Here is a 13,456-nt window from a genome sequence, read left to right on the forward strand (position 1 = left end):
ACGAAGGACATGCTGAAAGCTGAGAGAGACGCATGAAACAGAAACATCGGCACCCCAGAGCTCACATTAAGCGTATGAAAGCAGCAATCCACCACTGAAAACCTCAAGGCCTGTGGCACAATGAAGGTAACTAGAGTGGAAAGAAGCCCAAACCCAGCTCACTTAGTGAGGTATTTGATTCAGTCCCCAATGCTAATGGCCTGACAGAAGAGGAAAGTGTATTTCCAGACATAAGTTTTATTTACCTTGGTTTCCACTGTTCTTTTTACTTAGACTACTTAACATTTAATAAAAAATTGTGACACACACACACACACAAAGGGAACTTAAGTATAGATCAATATAAATTATCCAAACTCATAACAGAAAACTTCAAGTATAATAAGAAAATATAGAAAACAAAACAAAACAGAAATCCAAGAGATATGGGACAGTATCAAATGATCTAACAAACACGTAATGGTAGTTACAAAAGGAGAAGAGAGAAGTGGGCAGAAGATATATCTGAAGAGATAATGGCCAAGAATTTTCCAAAATTAATGAAAGACAACAAAACACAGATCCAGAGAAGGAGCTCAGAGAATTCCAAACAAGATAAATATACAGAAAAACACAACTAGGTACATTATCATCAAATGGTTGAAAACTAAAGATAAAGAGAATATTTTGAAAGCCTCTGGAAAAAAAAGAACATGGTATATTAATCAACCAACCCACCCCACTCACCCCAAAACAAAGCTACGTGAATACAGCAGACCTCAACAGTAACTACACAAGCCAGAAGAAAATGCAACCACATCTTAAAAGTAAAAAAGAAATCTCTGTCAACCAAGAAATCTGTGCCCAGAGAACATCTCAAAAACAAGGTGTACAGTTTTCTAGGGCTGCCATAACAAAATACCAGTCTGGGTGGCTTAAACAACAGATGTTAATTTTCTCACACTTCTGGAAGCCAGAAGTCCAACATCAAAGTATTAGCAGGTTTCATTTCTTCTGAGGCCTCTCTCTCCTTGGCTTACAGATGGCCACCTTCTTGCTTTACCCTTACGTGGTATTTTCCTGTGTGTGTGTACCCTGGTGTGTCTCTTAAAACGACATCAGTTACAATGGATTAGGGTTCACCCTAATGGCCTCATTTTAACTTAATTATCTCTTTAAAGGTCTTATCTCTAAATATAGTCACACTTTGAGGTCCTGAGGGGTAAGACTTCAACAAAGGAATTTCAGGAGGCGGGACACAATTCCAGCCGTAACAGATGGTGATAAAAATACATTCCTTCAGACAAATAAAACACAGAATTCATTACCAGCAGACGTGTACTACAAGACATTTAAAAGGAAGTTCTTTTTTAAAATTTATTTTAAATTTATTTTTAATTTTCTGAGACAGGGTCTCATTCTGTGGCCCTGGCTGGAGTGCAGTGGCGTGATCATAGCTCACTGCAACTTTGAACTCCTGAGCTAAAGTGATCCTCCCACCTGGGCCTCCTGAGTAGGTGGGCCTGCAGGGACACACCACGGTATCCAGCTAATTTTTTAAATTTAAATTTTTGTAGAGAGAAGGGTTTCACTGTTGTCCAGGCTAGTCTTGAACTCTTGGCCTCAAGCAATCCTCCTGCTTTGGCCTCCCAAAGTGCTGGGATTACAGGCATGAGCCACTGCACTCAGCCTCAGTAAGTTCTTTAGAGAGAAGGAATATGATGACAGATGGAAACTCAGACACACACAGATAAAAAACAAAGATTTTTGAAAATGGTAAACACATGAGAAAGATATTATTTTATAATCTTAATCTCTAAAATATAAATGATTAAAATAGGCAAATGGGACTTCACGAAAATAAAAAAAATTGTGCATCAAAAGACACTATTAACACAGTAACAGTAAGAAGGTAACCACAGAATGGGAGAAAATATTTGCAAATCATATATCTGATTAGGGATAACTATCTAAATATGTAGAGAACTTCTAAAACTCAGTAACAACAACAACAGAAAACCTGGTTTAAAAATAGGCTGAGAACTTGAATAGATATTTCTCCAAAGAAAAAATACAAATGGCCAATAAGCACATGAAGAGATGCTCAACATCATGAATCATTACGGAAATGCAAATCAAAACTATGTCATGCCACCTTACACCCACTAGGGTGGCTACTATTTAAAAAACACACCAAAGAGTACAAAATAACAAGTGTTGGCCAGGATATGGAGAAACTGGAACCCTTGTGTACTGCTGGCAAGTGTTGGCCAGGATATGGAGAAACTGGAACCCTTGTGTACTGCTGGTGGGAATGTAAATTGGTGCAGCTGCTGTGGAAAACAGTATGGTGGTTCCTCAAAAAATTGAAAACAGGATTAACACATAGTCCGGCAATTTCTCTTTTGAATTTATACCAGAAGAACGGAAAGCACGGTCTCGAAGAGATATTTACACACCCATGTTCATGGCAGCATTATTCATGATAGCTAAAATGTGGAAGCAACCCAAGTGTTCATCAAGGGAGGAATGAATAAGGAAAATGTGGTATATAAAACAGTAGCCTTAAAAAGGAAGGAAATTCTGACACAAGAATTTCCTTAAACAAGGTACAACACAGATGAACCTTGCTAAATGAAGTAAGTCCGTCACAAAACGACAAATCCTGCATGATTCCATTTATGTGAAATCCTTATAGTAGTAAAATCAGAAGGCAGATGGAACAGTGGGGCAAGGGAGAAAGGGGAGTTATTGTTTAACAGGTATGGAATTTCAGTTTTGCAAGATGAAAAGAGCTACAGAGATGGATGGTGTTGATAGTTTACATTATGAATATAACATTGAACTGTATGTGTAAAAATTTTTAAGATGGTAAAATTTATGCTGTGTATGTTTTACCACAATAAAACGATAGAAAAAAAAAGAACTGATTTAAAGCAAAAACAGTAACAATGTACTATGGGATTTATAATATATGGAGGAATAAAATGTATGCCAATGACAGCATAAAGTTTGAGAAAAGGAAATAGAAGTATACTATTGGCAGATTCCGATACTATACCTGAAGTGGTATATTTTCAAAATTTGACTATGATAAGCTAAAAACTGTACACTGTAAACCAGAGTAATCACTTAAAAGGGGTGGGGAGTTGAGCTTTAAGCCACTAGTGGAAATAAAATAACAAAAAAAATTACTTTAAAAGAAAACAAAAACAGAGGAAAAAAGTAGATGAAATAAATAAATATAAAGATGATAGGTTTAACTTTACTACGTCAATAATTACATCAGGTGCAAATATTCTAAACACTGCAATCAGAAGACAGTTACTGACTTGATATATGTTCTCTACAAGAAATCCACCTTAAATAGAAAGACACAGTGCGTCAGCCCGTTCTCACGCTGCTATGAAGAAATACCTGAGACTGGGTAATTATTAAAGAGGTTTAATTGACTCACACTTCTGCATGGCTGGGGAGGCCTCAGGAAACTTGCAATCATGGTGGCAGGAGACAGAAGTGCCAGGCAAAGGCAGAAAAGACCCTTATAAATCCATCAAATCTCAAGAGAAGCCACTCACTATCATGAGAACAGCATGGTGGGTAACAACCGCCATGATTCAATTACCTCCCACTGGGTGCTTCCCATGACACGTGGGGGTTATGGGACTACAATTTAAGATGAGATTTGGGTGGGGACACAGCCAAACCATATCATTTTGCCCCTGGCCCCTCCCAAATCTCATGTCCTCACATTTCAAAACACAATCATGCCTTCCCAACAGTCTCCCAAAGTCTTAGCTCATTCCAGCATTAACCCAAAAGTCCAAGTCCAAAGTCTGATATGAGGCGAGGCAAGTCCCTTCCGCCTATGAGCCTGTAAAATCAAAAGCAAGTTAGTTACTTCCTAGATACAATGAGGGTACAGGCATTGGGTAAATACACCTATTCCAAATGGGAGAAACTGGCCAAAACGAAGAGGCTACAGGCCCCAGGCAAGTCTGAAATCCAATAGGGTAGTCATTAAACCTAAAGTTCCAAAATGATCTTTAACTCCATGTCTCACATCCAGGTTACGCTAATGCAAGAGGTGGGCTCTCAGGGCCACGGGCAGCTCTGCCCCTGCGGCTCTGCAGGGCACAGCCCCCTCTCAGCTGCTTGCATGGGCTGACACTGAGTGCCTACAGCTTTTCCCCGTGCACGGTGCAAACCAGCGGTGGATCTACTGCTCTGGGGTCTGGAGGACGGTGGCCCTCTTCTCAGAGCTCCACTAGGCAGTGCCCCAGTGGGGACTGTGTAGAGGCTCTGACCCTACATTTCCCTTCTGCACTGCCCTAGCACTGAAAAAGACAGACAAAGTTCTTGTCCTGTCGCCATGGGGGTGGTGTTGGTGGGAGCATGGTGGCAGTGAAACGCATTGGAGATATGAGGTGAAAAATGCCAATGTCAGGAGCAGAAGGCTCTGCATCACAAAAACAAAACTACAAAACTGTAAACAAAACACACACACAAAATAAACCAATATGCATATTTGGCAGTGACTCACATCTTCTGTTTCTTGGCCTTCAAAGCTGAAGTCAAACTCTGATCACAATACTTTCACAGGCAAGTCATTTTGTATTGTTAGCCTGCATTACTTCCTTAAATTCTTACTTGGGGTAAGGAAGCAGGAAATGGGTTGGTTTCTCCACCAATCTTTAGAAGCTATGAAGAAGCTTATAGCAGGGGTTGTTAGTTATTGTATTCCTCTGTAGATGACCCAGGTCTCTCGTTTCGCAGGGACTACTGGGGAGAATACAATTTCACACACCTCAAACAGTAACTTCAGTAACTGAAGTACATTCTCAGTTAAATGGAAACATGACCGTATTAACAGAATTCATGTGTGCGAGTACAGTTGCTTTGATGAGCGCCGTAGCTTGACTGTAACAATCTGCAATGGGGAGTCTACTAATCAGGTTTCATTCACTCAAAACTTGCTGAAAAATCCTTCGTTTGAAATTTTCTATCTTGGTATCACCCTGAAGATTTTTTTTTCCCCTTGGTAAGATTAAGTCAAGTCCATCTAGGCATATTGAAAATACAGGACTGAGCAAAAGTATCTTTTCCATTTCAAAGACAAGCTAGGCAGGCATGGCCACTCATTCCTGTAATCCTAGCACTTTGGGAGGCCAAGGCAGGCGGTTTGCCTGAGCTCAGGAGTTCAAGACCAGACTGGGCAACATGGTGAAACCCCATCTCTACTAAAATACAAAAAATTAGCTGGGCACGGTGGCGCATGCCTGTAGTTCCAGCTATTCGGGAGGCTGAGGCACAAGAATTGCTTGAACCTGAGAGGTGGAGGTTGCAGTGAGCTGAGATCGCGCCACTGCACTCCAGCGTGGGTGACAGAGCGAGACTGTGTCTCCAAAACAAAAACAACAACAAAACAAAGACAAACTGTTTTACAAAGGAATAATTTAGTGCCAGTTAAACTTTAATACATTAATAAGCATTGGGTTTTTTGTTGTTGTTGTTGTTTGTTTGTTTTTGAGATGGGGTCTCGCTCTGCCACCCAGGCTGGAGCACAGTGGCATGATCTCAGCTCATTGCAGCCACGACTGCCCGGGCTCAAGCCATCCTCCCACCTTAACTACCTGAGCAGCTGGGACTACAGGCGTGTGACACCATGTCTGGATAATTTTAATTATTTGTAAAGATGAGGTCTCGCTATGTTGCCCAGGCTGGTTTTGAACTCCTGGGCTCAAGAGATTCTCCCACCTCAGCCTCCCAAAATGCTGGGATTACAGGTGTGAGCCGCTGTGCCCAGTAGCACCGCTTTTAAGAAGCATTGTTTTTCTGCAAAATTCTGAAGCAAAAGTCTCTAAAATGAATAGCCATGTGCCTTGTTTCCAATGGGCTTTTGGTTGCACTGTAATTATGTATGTATTTATTTCCATTACAGTTTTACTATATGGTTATCAATATCAAAAAGAGCTATTAGGAATTGAATTTAATACTGCCCTTTTCTTTCTTTCCTTTTTTTTTTTCACTTTAGAGATAGGGTCTCACTTTGTCACCACCCAGGCTGGAGCACGGTGGCACAATCATAGCTCACTGTAACCTTGAACTCCTGGGCTCAAGCAATCCTCCTGCCTCAGCCTCCTGAGTAGCTGGGACTACAGGTGTGAGCCACAGCACCTTGCTGAATTTAATACTGTTCATTAAATTTTTTTCCTCTTTCAAGAAAGAAAGAAATTAAAATTCCTATGGCAACATGCTAAATTTGAGAAGTAGGCCTTATCCTTACACATCAAATAAATGATGGATAACTAGTTAGGCTGTGAAATATGTCTGTGTACTACTAGGCAATATCCACATCATGGGAAAGGAAGTACAGCTCTAAGCCTCACCAGTTTGCATTTCTTGACTTGTGGGTTTTCACTGTCATCTTTAATATCACACCACAGGAAGTTCTGTATTAAATACAATTTACCTTCACACACGAGTAAACAAACAATATTTAACAAACAGAAAGTATTTAGCTAGAAATAGTGCATAGCTTCAAAGTTCTGATGAAGAGTTTTAGTAAGTTTACAACACCTGTGCATTTCTTTAGCCTTCTGTTTGTAGGATTGAGTCTATGTGGGGTAAGAAATCACTGACTTCCACGAGTAAACTAGGAGCAAAAGGAGCTTTAAGTTAATATTTCAAAAACTGACCTACTTTTCTCTTTTTTTATGTCTCAATGTTTATTTACTTTTTCTTTTCTTCACTTTCCACGTCTGTACTCTATCCCTATTCTCATCCTGTCTTCTGTTTCTTTTATTCCTGATTTTTTGTCTCCAGGCTAGCCTTACCCTGTCTTTTACTGCATTAAAAATCACAACATGTAGAAAAGAGAATCACTGGATTTCTACAGGTGACAGTAAACAGAAAATGTAGTATAGGGAGTACTACAGATGGAATGTTTACCCTCCTCCCCTCAATTCATATGGTGAAATCCCAACCCCCAACGTGATGGTATTAGCAGGTGGGCCTTTGGGAGGTGTTAGGTCATGAGGTCAGCAGTATACAACAGGACAAGAAGAACCAGATACCCGCCATGCTGGGGCCCTGATCTGGGACTTCCAGCCTCCAGAACTGAGAGCAATAAATGTCTGCTGTTTATAAGCCACCCTGTCTGTGTTACTTTGTTTTAGCAACCTGAATGGTCTAAGACATGGGATTTAAGACATCAGACTTTCCTTCAGCGGCTACCACTTCATGGAATAACCTATGGCAATGTTAACAGATCGTCCTTAGCCTTCTCCCTTATAAATCAGCCCTTTTGGATACTTGAGTAAGTTACACTGAGGCAAGAATCATACTACCTTCAAAAGGTAATTCCAAATATCTGTTCAAGACTATTCATTGCCAAGTCTTGAATCTAAGAGGAAAATGGTGGTTACCAGGGGCTGGAAAGATGTTGCTGAAGGTTATAAAATATCAATTAGACAGGAGGATTAAGTTCAAGAGATCTAGTGTACAATTGGCCAGGCGCGGTGAATCACGCCTGTAATCCCAGCACCTTGGGAGGCCGAAGTGGGCGGATCACTTGAGGTCAGGAGTTTGAGACCAGCCTCGCCAGCATGGTGAAACCCCATCTCTACTAAAAATACAAAAAACTAGGCAGGCGTGTTGGCACATGCCTGTAGTCCCAGCTACCCAGAAGACTGAGGCAGGAGAATGGCTTGAACCCAGGAGGCAGAAGTTGCAGTGAGCTGAGATCGTACCATTGCACTCCAGCCTGAGCAACAGAGCAACACTCCATCTCAAAAAAAAAAAAAAAAAAAAAAAAAAAAAAAAAAAAAAAAAGGATCTAGCGTACAACATGCTGACTATACTGAATAACAATGTATTGCTGAGAGTAGATTTTAAAGTGTTTTCACCACACGCACAAAAATGGAAAGTATGTGAAGGAACGTATGTGTTAATTAGCTCTATTTAGCCATTCCACGACGTATACACATTTCAAAATTACATGTTGTACGTGAGAAACATACATTTTTAATTGGTGAATTTAAAAAATAAAACAGTAGGCCGGGCACGGTAGCTCATGCCTGTAATCCCAACACTTTGGGAAGGTTGAGGTGGGTGGATCACGAGGTCACAAGATCGAGACCAGCCTGACCAACATGGTGAAACCCCGTCTCTACTAAAAATAGAAAAATTAGCCAGGCGTGGTGGCAGGCGCCTGTAGTCCCAGCTACTCGGGAGGCTGAGGCAGGAGAATTGCTTGAACCTGGGAAGCGGAGGTTGCAGTGAACCGAGATCGTGCCACTGCACTCCAGCCTGGTGACAGAGCAAGACTCCATCTCAAAAATAAAATAAAATAAAATAAAACAGTAAAAAATCAATTAAAAATCAGTTTAAAAATGGTATCTGGAAACCCCTCCCCACCCCTAAATCTTGAATCTAAACATGGAATTCCCCAAGGTAGCTCCCACTGCATCAACCTACATAGCAACTGGATTTTCACAGGCTCTTTTCAAAGTGTGAGTGAGAGACTCACCTGCACCCGGGTCATCTTCTGCAGCTCATTCTCCCAAGCCGCCTGGTCATCGTCCAAGTTATAGGAAGCTGGTGGAGTGAGTCCACGGAGGATCAGGGGGTCTCGGTCATGGCAGAGGGCTGTCAGGTGTCCAATGTACAACTTTAATTTACTTCTATTTTGGTCAAGTTCTAAGAGGGGCTGGATGATCTAAGGCAAAAAAATAAAAAATAAAATGAGGAAAGTCAAGGTCAGTCTGAAATGAGAGGTTCAAATATTCTTTATGCTTTCCAAGTAAAGAAAACTGACCAGACTAAAGCTCTTCTAATCACTACTGAAATCTTCAGGATTACAGAAACATTTTCACATACTGTCACACATTTACACTGTCACACCCAGCTGCCCTTCTGGGAGACAGGAAGAGAATGCTGGCTTAATATATCCACACCAGACGGATAGCTCTGTATCGAGGCAGGGATTAAGCACAGGACTAGCTTGTTTTTACAGAGATGCTATTCCTGATACAGAAAGACTCCAGTTACCTCACAATTTCTCTTTTCACTTATTTATGAGTAGATTACAAAAAACTGCTAGTGAAACTGCTCATCTGAAAGCCTGGACTACATATACTTCAAGTGTTCTTCCGCCTCCTGGAATGGAAGAAAAATTCTGTCTCTGGAGAAAGTGAATGTTTTTCTTGGCCAAGAGATGTGATGAGGGAACTCATTACGAATTCTGTCTCATCCTGGCTTATGCTCCCCTCATTTATTTCACAGAGGTTATCCGATGTTCTTCTGAAACAGTGACTGATAAATCCCTATATAACACCAAACACCTGACTCACAGCCAAGGACTCTGAAATTCTTAGCTGTAACATGGGTTCTGTGTTTTTCTTAAGTAACAGACTTGCTCTACGTTTTTTCTTTTCTCACTCCTTTCCCCTGCTTGAACAGCTACTCCTTTGATTCCTTCTGGAAGCACATTAAATGACCGATGACTCCTGCCCCAGGATTTTATTTGACAGCTCTCGTGACAATAGTCTGGCCAGGTATTTGGTAGTCAGTCAAAGCCTGGAGTGTTGAGGAAGACAGTGGGGCCAGACCTCACATCACAGAACACTGAAGCATTAGAGCAGCACCTGCTTGACACACAGAAGCTGTGAGCACTGCGAAGCACTGCCAAAACGCTGGCAGTTCTCAGTGTGTTCCCAGGGCTCACACAGCAGAGGTCTGCACCTGTTGCATGTCACCAGCCTGGCAATTTTCATGAACAGGACACCTCTGGCCTAACTGATGAACTGGGGGCTCAATAATTTTCAAGTCGACAGAAGCAAGGCCTGTACCACAGGAACACTGATTCCTCCTCGGAACCCTCAGCGGACTGCTCCTGCCACCTTCCTTTATTTCTTTTTAAACAAGAGTTTTTTAAGCAAATAAAGTTTTATGTTTTTATTATGAAAACAATATATATTTTACTCCAAAAAATTTGGGGGAAAAAGAAAAATGTAAAGGAAGTAAGACTTTTGCATACACTTCCATCGAGAAGTAATCATTTGGCCGGGCGCGGTGGCTCACGCCTGTAATCCCAGCACTTTGGGAGGCCGAGGAGGGCAGATCATGACATCAGGAGATTGAGACCATCCTGGCTAACATGGTGAAACCCCGTCTCCACTAAAAATACAAAAAATTAGCCGGGCGTGGTGGTGGGCGCCTGTAGTCCCAGCTATTCGGGAGGCAGAGGCAGGAGAACGGCGTGAACCCGGGAGGCGGAGCTTGCAGTGAGCCGAGATCGCGCCACTGCACTCCAGCCTGGGCGACAGAGCGAGACTCCTTCTCAGAAAAAAAAAAAAAAAAAAATAGTAAGCATTTGTAACATTTTGGTAATTTTCCTGCCAAGTCTTTTAATAAATTTATATAAATCAGCTTCTAACAGTATCATACCTCACATTTTGCTTGCTACGCTGTTTATCTATGTAACATTATATGATGAGTACTGTTCACTACATTATATATGACTGAAACTATGTTTTTCATGGCTGCATAATAAATACAGCACATTTCCTTTGTTTCTAATACTATTTCCAGGAAATAATTAAACGAGAATAAAGAGCAAGAGCTTAGTGGCTAAAACAATCTTTAGCTTACTAAAAAGATCAGAGTTCAGTTTAGGCCTATACAGTATATAACACAGAAGCTGGAGCCTGGCTAGACAAACCAGAGAAGATTAATCAATTTAGCATTACTTTTGTTTTTAAAATTCTCTGTCTCTAAGGATAAACGATAAACACCAAAGTGCTGCTGTGGAAGGCTCCTGGGCTCTGTAAGAGACTCCTAATCAGCAGGTTTACGGTACCAGTTCTGTGCTGGAATTTCCTACCTATGACAGGCATGTCAACACAGCCAGTCACAGAAGGAAGACAGTGTTTCAAACAAGTAGAGAATTTAGAGTGGGGGAGCTGGACAGTCTTTTGCAAACAATATCAGCTTTTCAAAAATATTGCATTTTATTTCTGGGCATGCTTGTATACTTGTGGTCGGGCATGGTGGATCACGCCTGTAAACCCAGCACTTTGGGAGGCCAAGGTGGGCAGATGACTTGAGGTCAGGATTTCGAGAGCAGCTTGGCCAACACGGTGAAACCTTGTCTCTACTAAAAATACAAAAACTAGCTGGGCGTGGTGGCAGGCGCCTGTAATCCCAGCTACTTGGGAGGCTGAGGCCGGAGAATCGCTTGAACCCGGGAAGCGGAGGCTGCAGCGAGCAGAGATCGCACCACTGCACTCCAGCCTGGGCGACAGAGTGAGACTCTGTCTCAAAACAACAACAACAACAACAACAAAAAGTGCACTCATTGTGGAAAATTTAAAAAGGATTCCAAGTGCCGTCTTTAAAGGTAAAATTACTTTAAATGCAAATACACTTTGTGCGCCAATGACGAAACTGTCTAATCATGGTTCTATTACTACACTCCCATGATGCCAAGTAACATATCCCTATTTCATTCCTCATTTTTTAAAAGCTTGGTTTTCTCTATCTTCTTTCGCGAATACATTGATTTTAAAAAATCACTTTAGGGATTTTCACTGGATTTGTGCGATTTATTCCCATTCTCTTAGTGCACGTGCGCATGTTTGTGGGTATAGAGCTGCCATCACAAATGCCACATCTGGGCTGCAAAGGCTGAAAGAGCTGATTGTCTTAGGTAATTACTTTTGACTGACAAACTGGCAGAAAAAAGTATGACCACGAAGAAGGGGGACAATGTGATAAATGATCATATTGAGAAGGTCAAATTCCTTACAGTAAAACGGAATTTAAAAAAGTATGTATTATTAGCTCACTCCTACTACTACTATGACTGCAGATGCTGACTTTTTAGGTCCTTATAGTTAATAAAAAATAAATTTCAGCCGGGTACGGTGGCTCATGCCCGTAATCCCAGCACTTTGGGAGGCTGAGGCAGGTAGATCACTTGAGGTCAGGAGTTTGAGACCAGCCTGGCCAATATGGTGAAACCCCAACTCTACTAAAAAAACACAAAAATCAGCCAGGCATGGTGGCGTATGCCTGTAATCCCAGCTACTTGGGAGGCTGGGGCAGGAGAATTGCTTAAACCTGAAAAAGGGAGGTTGCAGTGAGCCGAGATCGCACCATTGCACTCCAGGCTGGGCACTGCAGCGAGATCTGTCTCAAAAAAAAAAAAAAAATTTCAAACCGATTTAAATGCATTTTATGCTGATGGCTAATTGATTAAATAAACATGATGGCATTTGGTACTCTGAAAAATTTCAGAGTCCAATTGGAAACTTAAAAAATAAGGCTGAGGTCAGGTGTGGTGGCTCATGCCTGTAATTCCAGCACTCTGGGAGGCCAAGGTGGGTGGATCACTTGGGGTCAGGAGCTCAAGAGCAGTCTGGCCAACATGGTGAAACCTTGTCTCTACTAAAAATATGAAAAGTAGCTGGGTGTGGTGGCACGCACCTGTAGTCTCAGCTACTCAGTAGGCTGAGGCATAAGAATTGCTTGAACCTGGGAGGCGGAGGTTGCAGTGAGCCGAGATCACACCACTGCACTCCAGCCTGGGTGATAGAGTGAGACTCCATCACAAAAAAAGAAAAAAAATAAGGCTGAGGCAGGGGGATTGCTTAAGGCCAGGAGTTTGAGACCAGCCTGAGCAACATAGCAAGACTCTGTCTCTATTAAAAAAAAAAAAAAAAAAGGCCAGGCACGGTGGCTCACACCTGTAATCACAGCACTTTGGGAGGCCGAGGAGGGCAGATCACAAGGTCAGGAGATCAAGACCATCCTGGCTAACATGGTGAAATCCCATCTCTACTAAAAATACAAAAAAAAAATTAGCCAGGCGTGGTGGCAGGCGCCTGTAGTCCCAGCTACTTGGGAGGCTAAGGCAGGAGAATGGCGTGAACCCAGGAGGCAGAGCTTGCAGTGAGCCGCGATAGCACCACTGCACTCCAGCCTGGATGACAGAGCAAGACTCTATCTCAAAAAAAAAAAAAAAAAAAAAAAAAAAAGAGAAAGAAAGAAGAAAGAAAACTTTATGAAATTCTAAATTGTTTATCCAGGATAAAAACTCATTTTATAAAGAAAAGATAAATGTTTGAAGTGATGGATTACTCTGATTTGATCATTTACATTGTATAGAGGCATCAAAATACCACATATACAAAATATGTACAAATATATCAATAAAAATACAAACCCCTACTCCAAAACAAAAAAAAAACCTCATTCCATGCAATGACTACAGTGTCTATTCTTTCTTCCCCCGTCAAAGGGAAATGTCTTAAAAACAAAACTATGGAGCTTACTTTGTGAAACCATATGAAACTGCCCAACTAGTATAGTCCCCAGATCTATCCGTAAAAAAAACTACTTAAGCCTCAAGGAACACATGAACCATGTCAATCATGTGGGAAATGCCCTTATCTCTTCCCTTTTCTCCCTATCT

General features: G+C 41.5%; 1 protein-coding gene across 8 annotated transcripts in view; it reads right to left on the minus strand.

Moving 5' to 3' along the window:
• The window catches only part of ERC1 (ELKS/RAB6-interacting/CAST family member 1), a 481,383-nt gene that overhangs the window by 42,008 nt on the left and 425,919 nt on the right, over nt 1-13,456 (minus strand). For 6 of the 8 annotated variants that reach the window (XM_030804352.1, XM_030804346.1, XM_030804349.1 and 3 more), the window contains one exon: nt 8,510-8,698. In XM_030804352.1, the coding sequence (XP_030660212.1) occupies nt 8,510-8,698 (189 nt within the window). Of the gene's footprint in view, nt 1-8,509; nt 8,699-13,456 lie in introns of those variants that run through there. The other 2 variants (XM_030804351.1, XM_030804350.1) reach the window with 1 other exon arrangement.

Source organism: Nomascus leucogenys, chromosome 23 (genome assembly GCF_006542625.1).
Source record: "Nomascus leucogenys isolate Asia chromosome 23, Asia_NLE_v1, whole genome shotgun sequence".
NCBI lineage: Eukaryota > Metazoa > Chordata > Mammalia > Primates > Hylobatidae > Nomascus > Nomascus leucogenys.